Source organism: Bactrocera oleae, chromosome 3 (genome assembly GCF_042242935.1).
Source record: "Bactrocera oleae isolate idBacOlea1 chromosome 3, idBacOlea1, whole genome shotgun sequence".
Taxonomy (NCBI): Eukaryota; Metazoa; Arthropoda; class Insecta; order Diptera; family Tephritidae; genus Bactrocera; species Bactrocera oleae.
This window is the reverse complement of record NC_091537.1, coordinates 84261010-84274816: the sequence shown is the minus strand read 5'-3', so window position 1 is coordinate 84274816 and position 13807 is coordinate 84261010. Positions and strand designations below refer to the sequence as shown.

The 13807-nt window shown below is 34.0% G+C and overlaps 2 protein-coding genes across 2 annotated transcripts; both read left to right on the top strand.

Annotated features, from left to right (window-relative positions):
* Nucleotides 1-3095: 3095 nt before the first annotated feature.
* Nucleotides 3096-4929, top strand: LOC106627144 (uncharacterized). The gene is made up of 3 exons (XM_014247151.3): nucleotides 3096-3237; nucleotides 3293-4425; nucleotides 4480-4929. Exons 1-3 carry the CDS (start codon nucleotides 3192-3194, stop codon nucleotides 4735-4737), a joined length of 1437 nt encoding a protein of 478 aa, XP_014102626.3. The 5' UTR covers nucleotides 3096-3191; the 3' UTR covers nucleotides 4738-4929.
* A 6996-nt stretch (nucleotides 4930-11925) lies between these two features.
* LOC106627149 (uncharacterized) lies at nucleotides 11926-13761 on the top strand. Its single transcript, XM_014247157.3, has 3 exons — nucleotides 11926-12069; nucleotides 12125-13257; nucleotides 13312-13761. Exons 1-3 carry the CDS (start codon nucleotides 12024-12026, stop codon nucleotides 13567-13569), a joined length of 1437 nt encoding a protein of 478 aa, XP_014102632.3. The 5' UTR covers nucleotides 11926-12023; the 3' UTR covers nucleotides 13570-13761.
* The last annotated feature ends 46 nt before the right edge of the window (nucleotides 13762-13807 follow it).

The window sequence follows — 13807 nt, the reverse complement described above, 5'->3', positions numbered from 1 at the left end:
ACCACTAGAATCAGAAGCTAAGAAAAACCGTTTGACTCAAAAATTGTGAGGTTATAAAGGTAACGGTAATTTTTCTATGATGGCGCCGGCTATCAACCCTTAAGTACAATAATTTTAATGCTGGGATACTACTGAAGAGAGTATGGGAATCTATGAAATCAAATAACTTGAACTTGACTAGGTTTCCCAGAGCAATATAGTTCAAAAATATGCATTTTTGAAGTCATGGTGTTCAGTAGAGTTTGTCTACGCATTCCTATGAAATATTTTGAAAGCTTTCACTGCTTCTTGAATGTTCGATAAATATATAATTCAAATGACTACAATTAAAACGGGGTAGTCTAAAATTCACAAAGAATAATTTTTAATTATAATTCATTTGAGGAAGTTTTGAATGGTGTTTATGCCCTATTCGGTGTTTAACAAATGTTCTGTGCTCATTTTTGTGATTTCGATTGGGTTCTTTGGAAACATTGAAAGCTGCGCGAAAATGAAAGTGCAGAAGCTAAAGGACTTTCCGAGGTTTAGAGGTAATATTAAGGTGAGGATTTCGAACAAGATTTTCAAAAACAAAATTAAATGAGACAATAAGACAAACCAACTTAAAGATGGTATGAAATAAATTTGTTTTATAACTAACTGTTATGCTTTCAAAAGACTTTTTACGATAATTATTTTACGTTTTCATCTTTAAATGCTTTTTAAGAGATTTCGAAAGGGCGTTGTGCTATTTATTGAACCAACAGGTGGCGTGGCACAGCTCAATATGGTTCAGTTTCGAGAATTGTTTGTCAATAAACCAGGATATAGTATTTAAAAAAAGAGCTTCTAGAACTCGATACTATACCAAAATTAAATAGGAATTACTTTCAAAATTCTTCCAGATCTCCACCTGCTCGTTTTTAATACAAATATTTTTCTGTGCACTTACTTAACATAAATTTCAGTATATCTGAGTATTTGTGCCTGACCCAGTGCCCATTAGGAACTTTTACATTACAAAAGTAGTTGCCACATATTTTTGCAAATCTTTTGTTTTTCTGAATTGTATTGTTGCAAAATAGCTCAAAGTTATGCAATGCTGCAACGCGCTTTATACGAGCTTGCCCTTTCAAAATGAGGACGTCAAGGCGTCAACCACAAAAATATACATACACATATACAAATATAATGCTGGCAAACAAAACAACTTCATATTTTCAGTTTAAATACAAACGAGGCAGAAAATTACACTAAGTAAAACAAGTTGGCTCATAAAAACTTTAGTGAAAGTGGCGGTGGTGTTGTTGTTGAGGGTGTGACGCTTGCAACTGTAGACGCCAGTAGTTGGACAGATTTTTTTTTCTAAGTGGGTTCACGTAAGTACTGACGCGTTAACATTAAATGAAGTGAATATGAGACAAATAAGGAAGAGCTAAGTTCGGGTTCTTCAGGATCAAAAACGGGGAAATACCTTCAGCTGTAGGCAAAACTTGATTTTAAAACTGTTCTCTGAGTTTCATTAAGGTACCCCACATACCATCGCCAATATATAAGTAGTACAATCAACTAGATGTTTTAAAATCCTGATATTAGTTATATTTGAGTCTATGGCAAACTTTCAACCAATTTTATCCAATTTAGGTAAACAGATACTGAAACCACGCCCGCTCAATTTTATTAAGATAACTTACATGTTTGCCGCTATATGGGGTATTGTTGCAATTCAATCATTTTTGACGAATTTATATACAATAATATGCCAGAGATTGACCAATATTTTCGATAAAAAGTTCGCAATAGGGCCCGGGGTTCACTTATTCGGTATGTGGAGGCTTGTATAGCTAAGCAATTTTCGGTCATAAGGTGGCAATATTCGTGCAAAGCTTAATCCGGATACATTCAATGCCTCTTTATTTGTATATATTGGAAAGAGAAAGAATCAGATGGAATTTAAAATTAACATTAAAAAAAAACATTTTTTCATCTTAAAATTAGTAAACAATTAAAAATATTATCCAACCAACCTCGAACAAAAATTCATTCAGCCCTTCACCACGCTTCAACCGCACAACTGCATAGCAACTCAACGGATGTCACTTGTTGTTATTTACACCGTTATTGCGCCATTACCGTTACATTTATTGCGTTTTGTTGGGGTTAAGTGGTTACTTTTGTTGTTTTTTGATGTTGTTTATGCTGTTATAGTTGTGGTTGTTGCTGCCTTTTATTGTAAATAATTGATTTTTGCTGTCAGTCACGTTGCTTTCAAGATAAGCGAAGCAAAAGCCATTTGTGGAAGCATGCTCGGTGACAAATAATTAGTGGGTTGATTTTTGCTATATCCGAGCTAATCTTATTATTTTTCGAAAAGTACTAGTTCAGAACGGGAGCTTTTCTCCTATCTCAACAAAAACAAACGTTACTGACTCAATTGAACATTGAAACACAATATGAAATATTAAACCACCGCTACCGCATGGTATTAAAAGCCAAGCGACTAATGGACAAAAAGCTAGTAGAGATAGTTTCCATTCCATAATGGATGTGAGCAGCATAAGTCGTGACCAAATGACAACACAAAACAAATTTGGAAAATTATCAATGGTTTTTTGGTATATATTTACTTTTGTATATGTATTAACTCTAGGCCTAAGATTAGCTTATCAATTGAACATTAAATATCAACCAAATATAAGACGAGCGCTCTCTTCATACTTGTATAAAACGCTAGCAACTAATTATAGCACATTTCTTCAACTCGAAACATCTCTTCTTACAATTTTGAATACACAGTAAATATGTGAAATAAGACAGAATAAAAGAATAATCAGCTGAAAAATATTAAATAATAATAAAAAAATAATAACCCTTTTCTTTATCAATTTACATTGGGGTTTTCCCGACGTTATACCTCGTACATAATATTTATTACTTAGCATAATCAGAACTTTGTTATGTCTCGATGATTTCTTTTTGGAAAAACTGATTACACATTCACATATAAATATGTCCAACATTCGATGCTTAACGTTATATTGTTTTGTTCATCGTTCAATCAAGAACGTACGTGTGTGCGGTCAATTGTCATTGTCAAATCAACAAAGTCAACATTTTTTTGGCCGCTCTTTCCCTAGTAGCATAACAAATATAAATAGAGGCTTTTGATATTTTGATCGTGCAAGTTGTGTGTTCGATTAGCTTTGTGCAAAATGGTGTACAAAATTTTGGTGTTACTCTTTTTCTTATTTTATTCCGGTAAAATATTGAATTTTGGATTAAATGCATAGTTTATAATTATTTCCTCTTTTAGTTTCAATAGGAAATCCCCAAACGATAAATTATGTTTTCAGATGGCGAGAAGACCCCTGTCCTTTTATATGGAACCGCCCACCTCATACTTCAAATGTACCCTGTACTGAGATTCAATTTGAAAATACCAGATATACTGGTGGCCGACATCACATAATACCATTTGAGATTCTGCGTAATTTCTTTGTTTCTGCCGTGCAACAAAGCAGATTAGCAACGCGAATCGGACAATATATATCAGCATACATTTCTACAATAGCGGGTCAATATATTTCCAATGGAGAATCTATTCAGCGTCGAAATCCAATTCCTGTAGACGCTGATGCTGTTATCGTCATTGATCCAGTGGAAGAAATGTTTGCCGCGCTTGCATGGTTGCCCGGAAATATATTTATAGGGCCTACACAGAACTTTCGTCATCATGACAATCCCCTGAACCAGAGAGGCGGAGATCCTGAAAATGCATTCGAGCAGTACGCAAATAGAATAATCAGAGACGATGCACACTTTACTGCTCTCGAAAATCTCAATCGTGATATGCAACTTTATATCCATGATCCCTTAAATGTAGATTTGTTTCATCAAATAATGCACAATTTAGATATTATCAACAGTAGAACTAGTCCTTTTCCATTCGATGCGCGAGATTGGCAAATAGTAGACGGAAAGTTTTACATTCGAGACAGACGTAGAGAGAAACGATACCAAAACCAAATCCCACAACCGCCAGTCGCACCAAACTCGGAGCCATCATGTTATGATAAGGTTTTCGATAATTATTTTGGATTTTGTAAAGCGGTAAAGCGACAATTAACGAACAGCCATTTTTCGGTCAATAAAAAATACATAGAAGTTGCCGATAAGATGACATTTGATTGTCCCAAAAATAGTTACATTATAGTAAAACAAGCCACCATAAAAACCATGCCTTTGCCAGTCGCTATTTTCTCTCTCGGTCTAGCATGCATTTCGGGTGACTGCGTGGAACGGGACGGAACCGAAATAATAAAAAAGTTGTGTGACAACAAGAGGTCATGCGAATTTTCTTCACATGACACAGATGCTTTGGATGTAGATGTAGATTATTATTGCGCGGATATACTAACAACTATTCGAGAAAGAAACAAATTACAGGTAAAAGAAAAAAAAGTGTAGAAAAATAAAATTTACTAATTTTTTTTTATTCAGAGATCTAATCGCTGGGAATCGAACGAATTTGAACTTAATTGTCCCTTGAATTATACCATTCGGATTAGTAAGGCAATGAGACACCCATCTGCTTATCTTCAGTGTATAGTTGATGATTGTAAAGAAACGGACATTACACCAATATTCCGTGAAAAATGTGACGGAGAAAATCCATGCAAAAACAAACTCGAGAATTGGGGCTTGCAACCAATAACCGTAGATTTTTCTTGTATTCCAAATCAATCCATGTTTGTGTGATGCTGTTAACAAGGATGAGTATAAAACTTGCAGCGCAATTTGAAATATAAAATAACCTTCAGAGATCATATAAAAACATATACATATTTAACCGATGATGAGATGTTGTCAGTATGCAAAACCTTTCAAATGTATGAAAAATTATAAAAAATGGATTAATAAGCTATTTAAATATATTGTTGTAAAGTTTAATTTTGTGACAAATATGTAGTCTGTTATAAGTGTTTCACTCTTTTTATTGCCAACGGAGCGTCCAAGACACCAACATGCTACAAAGTGGACAATTTTATGAATAGCAAGTGAGAAGTTTCATACTCTTGCAACTCGTAAGGATCCGAGCCGGGGAAATACCTTCAGGTGGTAAAAAAAATAGAATTTTGCCTTCATTGTTCGACGAAACCGTGTTTTATATATTAACTTACATATAATATAGGTCATAGACTCTAATAATTATATAGCCATATTACACTTCCCGTCAGCGAAAATTATATTAATATCATATTCAAATAAGATGTATCTAACATAAATACAACCGAAGCAGCCAACTTTAGTATATTGAGTTGATGTGAAACACGTCAACCAGAGAATGGGATTTCATTACGTTAGTGGTATAAAGTTTAGTCCAAAGTCTAGATCAACGCCATTCATATACAGCGCTAGACTTTAAATATAATTTTACAATTTTAAAGAAAACTTGTCGACTTAATTTCATTAAAATATGATACATTTGGATTAACCTAAACAATTTAAAGTCAGCTGGATAGCGAAAATCACTATACAGGGTAAAGTACATCTGGGCTTATTGCTTTAGCCTTTGACATTGCTTGGGTATACTCGGGAACATATTTTCAAGCAGTTTATAAATATATAATTCATACACTGACCCATATATTCAGCATAAGGTCTGTTAGAATAACGAGAATCATTATACAGTTGTATGTAGTATAAGATAGTTACAGATATTTTCAGCATTAAATTATAGTATATACAATATAGTATGTTCAGTTAATTTTGCCTAGATATCTTACATATATTATATTATTAAAATATTATATAAGGTATGTGGGGTAGTTGGGGGTAGTATAGACCCGATTTAATCTAGTTTCATTATTATTAGATATTGCTAACAGAAAAAGATGCTCACTGAGTTTCGTTACGATACCACACAAACTATCTCCAATATATAGGGAGTGAAATCAACCGAATGTTGAAATATCCTGATATTAGTTATATGGGGAATATGATAAGTTTTTACCCGGTTTTTTGCATATTCACATGTATTACGGTCTTGTAAATATACATTATTGTAAAAAAATATACTCTCTCAATTTCATTAAGATCAGTCACATATTGACCATTATTTGCGGTATAAAGTCATCCGGAAGTTCGAAAATTTTCTATTGGGTATATGGGGACTAAGGGAATTATTGATCCGATTCAATCCATTTTTGAAATATATATGGCATTATATTTTTAGGAAAAGTTTATCTTCGAGTTTCGATAATATATATCACAACTTGACCGATATATTATTGATAAAAAGTTCGCAGTAGGAACTGGGGTCTACATATTCGATACCTAGGTAAAATTAAAATATTTTTGGTTCAATTTGAACCATTTTTGGACATAAGATGGCACACCTTAAAGGCACTATTCGCGCAAAGTTATATCTCGTTGTATTCATTGGTGCTTGAAAGTGCAAGCACCAGATGGAATTTAAAATTGTGTTAGGTTTGAAGTAGGCGTGGTTGTAGTCCGATTTCGCCCATTTTCACACTATGCTATAGGAATATGAGAACTACGGAATTTGGTTGAAAACGGTAGAGCAGATCCCGAGATATGGGTTTTCCTTATATATGTGGGCGGTGCCAGGCGGATCGTTAAATTTAGGTAAGGGCTCACAAAAAGTTTTCTTGTATTTTCACGGGTGTAAAATTTTACTCTCCCGACTCATTTAATTATAGATTTATTACAGTTACTTGCATTAAATGATGTTCACGAAGATGTTTGTGTATGCAGGTTAATAACAATTCGTCTACCATACATATTCAATTTAATCTAAACGAACTAACAATAAACTGAACACTTCCCAATTCATAGACTCTCATAACCACATATATGTACATACAAATGTGAGTGTATGTGTGTGAGTGATTGTGGCAAGAGACTTGCATGTTTGAGTAGCTTCACAGTAAAACAATCTTCGCCAGCTTTGTTGGAATAATAATGGCATTGTTTGCAGAACAAACAGTAATCCACACACACACACGCTTTTGCTGAAATGCATAGGAGTAGAGGGATTTAACTGTTGAAGTCGTCGTGATTGACAAGTGGATTGCATACGAACATATATCTACAACAACGCTGGTACGCTGTCACCAAGTATGCGCTACTTGGCAGGGAGAAAGAGAATCTCACCGCTGCAGTTGTTGACCGCTGCGGCAAATACAATACAATATGCAAACTTTAAATTTCATTTCCTGCCAGCAGCCTCTTTTGTAGGTTCTCATAGTCCACATATGTTCATAAGGTACATGTACATCTTCCTTTATACGAGAACCTTTTCAAACGTACGTACATATTGACAAGCCAGTTCACCTATGTTAAACAATTTAGGTAAGTGCTTTATCAACGTAAGTTGGCTGTGGCATTTGGATTTTGGCTGTACATTTTTAAGAATCTGCATTTTCTATATTTTATACATATCTCACGTTTCCCATTCAATAGTGCGTCAATGTGGCTGCAATATTAAATGTTGTTATTGTATGCTTTACCTATACTCAATATGGATTGGAAAAAGTTCTTTTATAAGTGGACTCTGGATTTTAAATACCAAGCTAATTTAGTTTACTAATTCCTTTACTAAGTCTGCTTGATCTCAATGCATTATCAATTATCGATTTTTAAACACCTTTCTTGATAAAAAGAGTTCTATGTATATGACAAAAGTATGGCTTGATTATAAGTAGAATTCTAATTAAACTAAAAACCTCTCTACACAGCTATCTAAAATACCTGAAGGTAGTAACCTCTACGATCTATATTCGGTAGTGTTTGTGTCTACGGTAAATTCAAAGACTTAAAATTTAATCGTGGGCGCAATTTATCTTTTAGAAAATTAATGCATTCGTATAATACGTATAAATACGTTTAAAGTAAGTTTCTCACACACAGTTACAAAATCTATTGCTATCGTTGCTATCTTAAAATAACAATGACCGTATATTAAGGACATCCTAACGAAAATTTTCCTTGAACAGATAAACTGATGGGAAATCGTATTTCCGCTCTAGTAGCAAAAGGCGCAAATTGTGCCAATAATCTTAAAAAAAAGTGTTCGTACAGAGAGATGCCCTCAAACTATTTTGACGACGATACTGATTGAATGATTCAATCAAAGAACTTGACTTGAATACACTTGATTTTTTCGCAAGTTACTTTTCATTGTATTATTTTTCCTTTCTTATATGCAGAACTGTCAATAAGTTAAGTTTTAAGTTTAAATAGACCGAAATCTTTAAATAAAAGATTTAAAAAGTCGTTAAAATTTCGAAAAATTTCATTATTTATAATCACTTGCTTAAAACATCTTCAGATATAAAGAAATCCAAGCCTTCTTCAGTAAAGTGACTACTGTTCGTTTCTTCCCACTTCTATTATTTATCTGCAATGCTTTTGAAAAACATTCTTCTTTGGGTTGCAGGCTCTGATAAGCTGCATTATCTGGTTCGGCTGCGATGACGTAGCCGGGATCCTTGCCCTTGGCCGGGATCGAATGTGTTTTTTTTTTTGTGAACCACTACCAGCCTGGCTCCGGGGTATACCTCCCCAACAATGGTTTTTGTGGGCTTATAAAGCAGGGCCGATCACTTGTCATCGTATGTGACGGCAAAACCTGAGAAACTTAATATATCCTGTTCAGGGTATAAAAGAATATAAAAGCAAAGTCAAATTACCGCAGAACAACAAAAACAAAAATACTAATCCACTCCCGAAACGGGAGGAGAGGAACAAACGTTCAGTAACAATTATAAATACAATAACGGACGCACTACTTGACAATATTATAAAGTCTCAAAAATTTAAATCCCAACAACCACTAGAATCAGAAGCTAAGAAAAACCGTTTGACTCAAAAATTGTGAGGTTATAAAGGTAACGGTAATTTTTCTATGATGGCGCCGGCTATCAACCCTTAAGTACAATAATTTTAATGCTGGGATACTACTGAAGAGAGTATGGGAATCTATGAAATCAAATAACTTGAACTTGACTAGGTTTCCCAGAGCAATATAGTTCAAAAATATGCATTTTTGAAGTCATGGTGTTCAGTAGAGTTTGTCTACGCATTCCTATGAAATATTTTGAAAGCTTTCACTGCTTCTTGAATGTTCGATAAATATATAATTCAAATGACTACAATTAAAACGGGGTAGTCTAAAATTCACAAAGAATAATTTTTAATTATAATTCATTTGAGGAAGTTTTGAATGGTGTTTATGCCCTATTCGGTGTTTAACAAATGTTCTGTGCTCATTTTTGTGATTTCGATTGGGTTCTTTGGAAACATTGAAAGCTGCGCGAAAATGAAAGTGCAGAAGCTAAAGGACTTTCCGAGGTTTAGAGGTAATATTAAGGTGAGGATTTCGAACAAGATTTTCAAAAACAAAATTAAATGAGACAATAAGACAAACCAACTTAAAGATGGTATGAAATAAATTTGTTTTATAACTAACTGTTATGCTTTCAAAAGACTTTTTACGATAATTATTTTACGTTTTCATCTTTAAATGCTTTTTAAGAGATTTCGAAAGGGCGTTGTGCTATTTATTGAACCAACAGGTGGCGTGGCACAGCTCAATATGGTTCAGTTTCGAGAATTGTTTGTCAATAAACCAGGATATAGTATTTAAAAAAAGAGCTTCTAGAACTCGATACTATACCAAAATTAAATAGGAATTACTTTCAAAATTCTTCCAGATCTCCACCTGCTCGTTTTTAATACAAATATTTTTCTGTGCACTTACTTAACATAAATTTCAGTATATCTGAGTATTTGTGCCTGACCCAGTGCCCATTAGGAACTTTTACATTACAAAAGTAGTTGCCACATATTTTTGCAAATCTTTTGTTTTTCTGAATTGTATTGTTGCAAAATAGCTCAAAGTTATGCAATGCTGCAACGCGCTTTATACGAGCTTGCCCTTTCAAAATGAGGACGTCAAGGCGTCAACCACAAAAATATACATACACATATACAAATATAATGCTGGCAAACAAAACAACTTCATATTTTCAGTTTAAATACAAACGAGGCAGAAAATTACACTAAGTAAAACAAGTTGGCTCATAAAAACTTTAGTGAAAGTGGCGGTGGTGTTGTTGTTGAGGGTGTGACGCTTGCAACTGTAGACGCCAGTAGTTGGACAGATTTTTTTTTCTAAGTGGGTTCACGTAAGTACTGACGCGTTAACATTAAATGAAGTGAATATGAGACAAATAAGGAAGAGCTAAGTTCGGGTTCTTCAGGATCAAAAACGGGGAAATACCTTCAGCTGTAGGCAAAACTTGATTTTAAAACTGTTCTCTGAGTTTCATTAAGGTACCCCACATACCATCGCCAATATATAAGTAGTACAATCAACTAGATGTTTTAAAATCCTGATATTAGTTATATTTGAGTCTATGGCAAACTTTCAACCAATTTTATCCAATTTAGGTAAACAGATACTGAAACCACGCCCGCTCAATTTTATTAAGATAACTTACATGTTTGCCGCTATATGGGGTATTGTTGCAATTCAATCATTTTTGACGAATTTATATACAATAATATGCCAGAGATTGACCAATATTTTCGATAAAAAGTTCGCAATAGGGCCCGGGGTTCACTTATTCGGTATGTGGAGGCTTGTATAGCTAAGCAATTTTCGGTCATAAGGTGGCAATATTCGTGCAAAGCTTAATCCGGATACATTCAATGCCTCTTTATTTGTATATATTGGAAAGAGAAAGAATCAGATGGAATTTAAAATTAACATTAAAAAAAAACATTTTTTCATCTTAAAATTAGTAAACAATTAAAAATATTATCCAACCAACCTCGAACAAAAATTCATTCAGCCCTTCACCACGCTTCAACCGCACAACTGCATAGCAACTCAACGGATGTCACTTGTTGTTATTTACACCGTTATTGCGCCATTACCGTTACATTTATTGCGTTTTGTTGGGGTTAAGTGGTTACTTTTGTTGTTTTTTGATGTTGTTTATGCTGTTATAGTTGTGGTTGTTGCTGCCTTTTATTGTAAATAATTGATTTTTGCTGTCAGTCACGTTGCTTTCAAGATAAGCGAAGCAAAAGCCATTTGTGGAAGCATGCTCGGTGACAAATAATTAGTGGGTTGATTTTTGCTATATCCGAGCTAATCTTATTATTTTTCGAAAAGTACTAGTTCAGAACGGGAGCTTTTCTCCTATCTCAACAAAAACAAACGTTACTGACTCAATTGAACATTGAAACACAATATGAAATATTAAACCACCGCTACCGCATGGTATTAAAAGCCAAGCGACTAATGGACAAAAAGCTAGTAGAGATAGTTTCCATTCCATAATGGATGTGAGCAGCATAAGTCGTGACCAAATGACAACACAAAACAAATTTGGAAAATTATCAATGGTTTTTTGGTATATATTTACTTTTGTATATGTATTAACTCTAGGCCTAAGATTAGCTTATCAATTGAACATTAAATATCAACCAAATATAAGACGAGCGCTCTCTTCATACTTGTATAAAACGCTAGCAACTAATTATAGCACATTTCTTCAACTCGAAACATCTCTTCTTACAATTTTGAATACACAGTAAATATGCGAAATAAGACAGAATAAAAGAATAATCAGCTGAAAAATATTAAATAATAATAAAAAAATAATAACCCTTTTCTTTATCAATTTACATTGGGGTTTTCCCGACGTTATACCTCGTACATAATATTTATTACTTAGCATAATCAGAACTTTGTTATGTCTCGATGATTTCTTTTTGGAAAAACTGATTACACATTCACATATAAATATGTCCAACATTCGATGCTTAACGTTATATTGTTTTGTTCATCGTTCAATCAAGAACGTACGTGTGTGCGGTCAATTGTCATTGTCAAATCAACAAAGTCAACATTTTTTTGGCCGCTCTTTCCCTAGTAGCATAACAAATATAAATAGAGGCTTTTGATATTTTGATCGTGCAAGTTGTGTGTTCGATTAGCTTTGTGCAAAATGGTGTACAAAATTTTGGTGTTACTCTTTTTCTTATTTTATTCCGGTAAAATATTGAATTTTGGATTAAATGCATAGTTTATAATTATTTCCTCTTTTAGTTTCAATAGGAAATCCCCAAACGATAAATTATGTTTTCAGATGGCGAGAAGACCCCTGTCCTTTTATATGGAACCGCCCACCTCATACTTCAAATGTACCCTGTACTGAGATTCAATTTGAAAATACCAGATATACTGGTGGCCGACATCACATAATACCATTTGAGATTCTGCGTAATTTCTTTGTTTCTGCCGTGCAACAAAGCAGATTAGCAACGCGAATCGGACAATATATATCAGCATACATTTCTACAATAGCGGGTCAATATATTTCCAATGGAGAATCTATTCAGCGTCGAAATCCAATTCCTGTAGACGCTGATGCTGTTATCGTCATTGATCCAGTGGAAGAAATGTTTGCCGCGCTTGCATGGTTGCCCGGAAATATATTTATAGGGCCTACACAGAACTTTCGTCATCATGACAATCCCCTGAACCAGAGAGGCGGAGATCCTGAAAATGCATTCGAGCAGTACGCAAATAGAATAATCAGAGACGATGCACACTTTACTGCTCTCGAAAATCTCAATCGTGATATGCAACTTTATATCCATGATCCCTTAAATGTAGATTTGTTTCATCAAATAATGCACAATTTAGATATTATCAACAGTAGAACTAGTCCTTTTCCATTCGATGCGCGAGATTGGCAAATAGTAGACGGAAAGTTTTACATTCGAGACAGACGTAGAGAGAAACGATACCAAAACCAAATCCCACAACCGCCAGTCGCACCAAACTCGGAGCCATCATGTTATGATAAGGTTTTCGATAATTATTTTGGATTTTGTAAAGCGGTAAAGCGACAATTAACGAACAGCCATTTTTCGGTCAATAAAAAATACATAGAAGTTGCCGATAAGATGACATTTGATTGTCCCAAAAATAGTTACATTATAGTAAAACAAGCCACCATAAAAACCATGCCTTTGCCAGTCGCTATTTTCTCTCTCGGTCTAGCATGCATTTCGGGTGACTGCGTGGAACGGGACGGAACCGAAATAATAAAAAAGTTGTGTGACAACAAGAGGTCATGCGAATTTTCTTCACATGACACAGATGCTTTGGATGTAGATGTAGATTATTATTGCGCGGATATACTAACAACTATTCGAGAAAGAAACAAATTACAGGTAAAAGAAAAAAAAGTGTAGAAAAATAAAATTTACTAATTTTTTTTTATTCAGAGATCTAATCGCTGGGAATCGAACGAATTTGAACTTAATTGTCCCTTGAATTATACCATTCGGATTAGTAAGGCAATGAGACACCCATCTGCTTATCTTCAGTGTATAGTTGATGATTGTAAAGAAACGGACATTACACCAATATTCCGTGAAAAATGTGACGGAGAAAATCCATGCAAAAACAAACTCGAGAATTGGGGCTTGCAACCAATAACCGTAGATTTTTCTTGTATTCCAAATCAATCCATGTTTGTGTGATGCTGTTAACAAGGATGAGTATAAAACTTGCAGCGCAATTTGAAATATAAAATAACCTTCAGAGATCATATAAAAACATATACATATTTAACCGATGATGAGATGTTGTCAGTATGCAAAACCTTTCAAATGTATGAAAAATTATAAAAAATGGATTAATAAGCTATTTAAATATATTGTTGTAAAGTTTAATTTTGTGACAAATATGTAGTCTGTTATAAGTGTTTCACTCTTTTTA

Coding starts and splice junctions, on each gene's coding strand:
- LOC106627149 (XM_014247157.3), top strand. CDS start 12,024: ATGGTGTACAAAATTTTGGTGTTACTCTTTTTCTTATTTTATTCCG. Junction 12,070..12,124: donor CTTTTTCTTATTTTATTCCG/GTAAAATATTGA, acceptor TTCCTCTTTTAG/TTTCAATAGGAAATCCCCAA. Junction 13,258..13,311: donor GAGAAAGAAACAAATTACAG/GTAAAAGAAAAA, acceptor TTTTTTATTCAG/AGATCTAATCGCTGGGAATC.
- LOC106627144 (XM_014247151.3), top strand. CDS start 3,192: ATGGTGTACAAAATTTTGGTGTTACTCTTTTTCTTATTTTATTCCG. Junction 3,238..3,292: donor CTTTTTCTTATTTTATTCCG/GTAAAATATTGA, acceptor TTCCTCTTTTAG/TTTCAATAGGAAATCCCCAA. Junction 4,426..4,479: donor GAGAAAGAAACAAATTACAG/GTAAAAGAAAAA, acceptor TTTTTTATTCAG/AGATCTAATCGCTGGGAATC.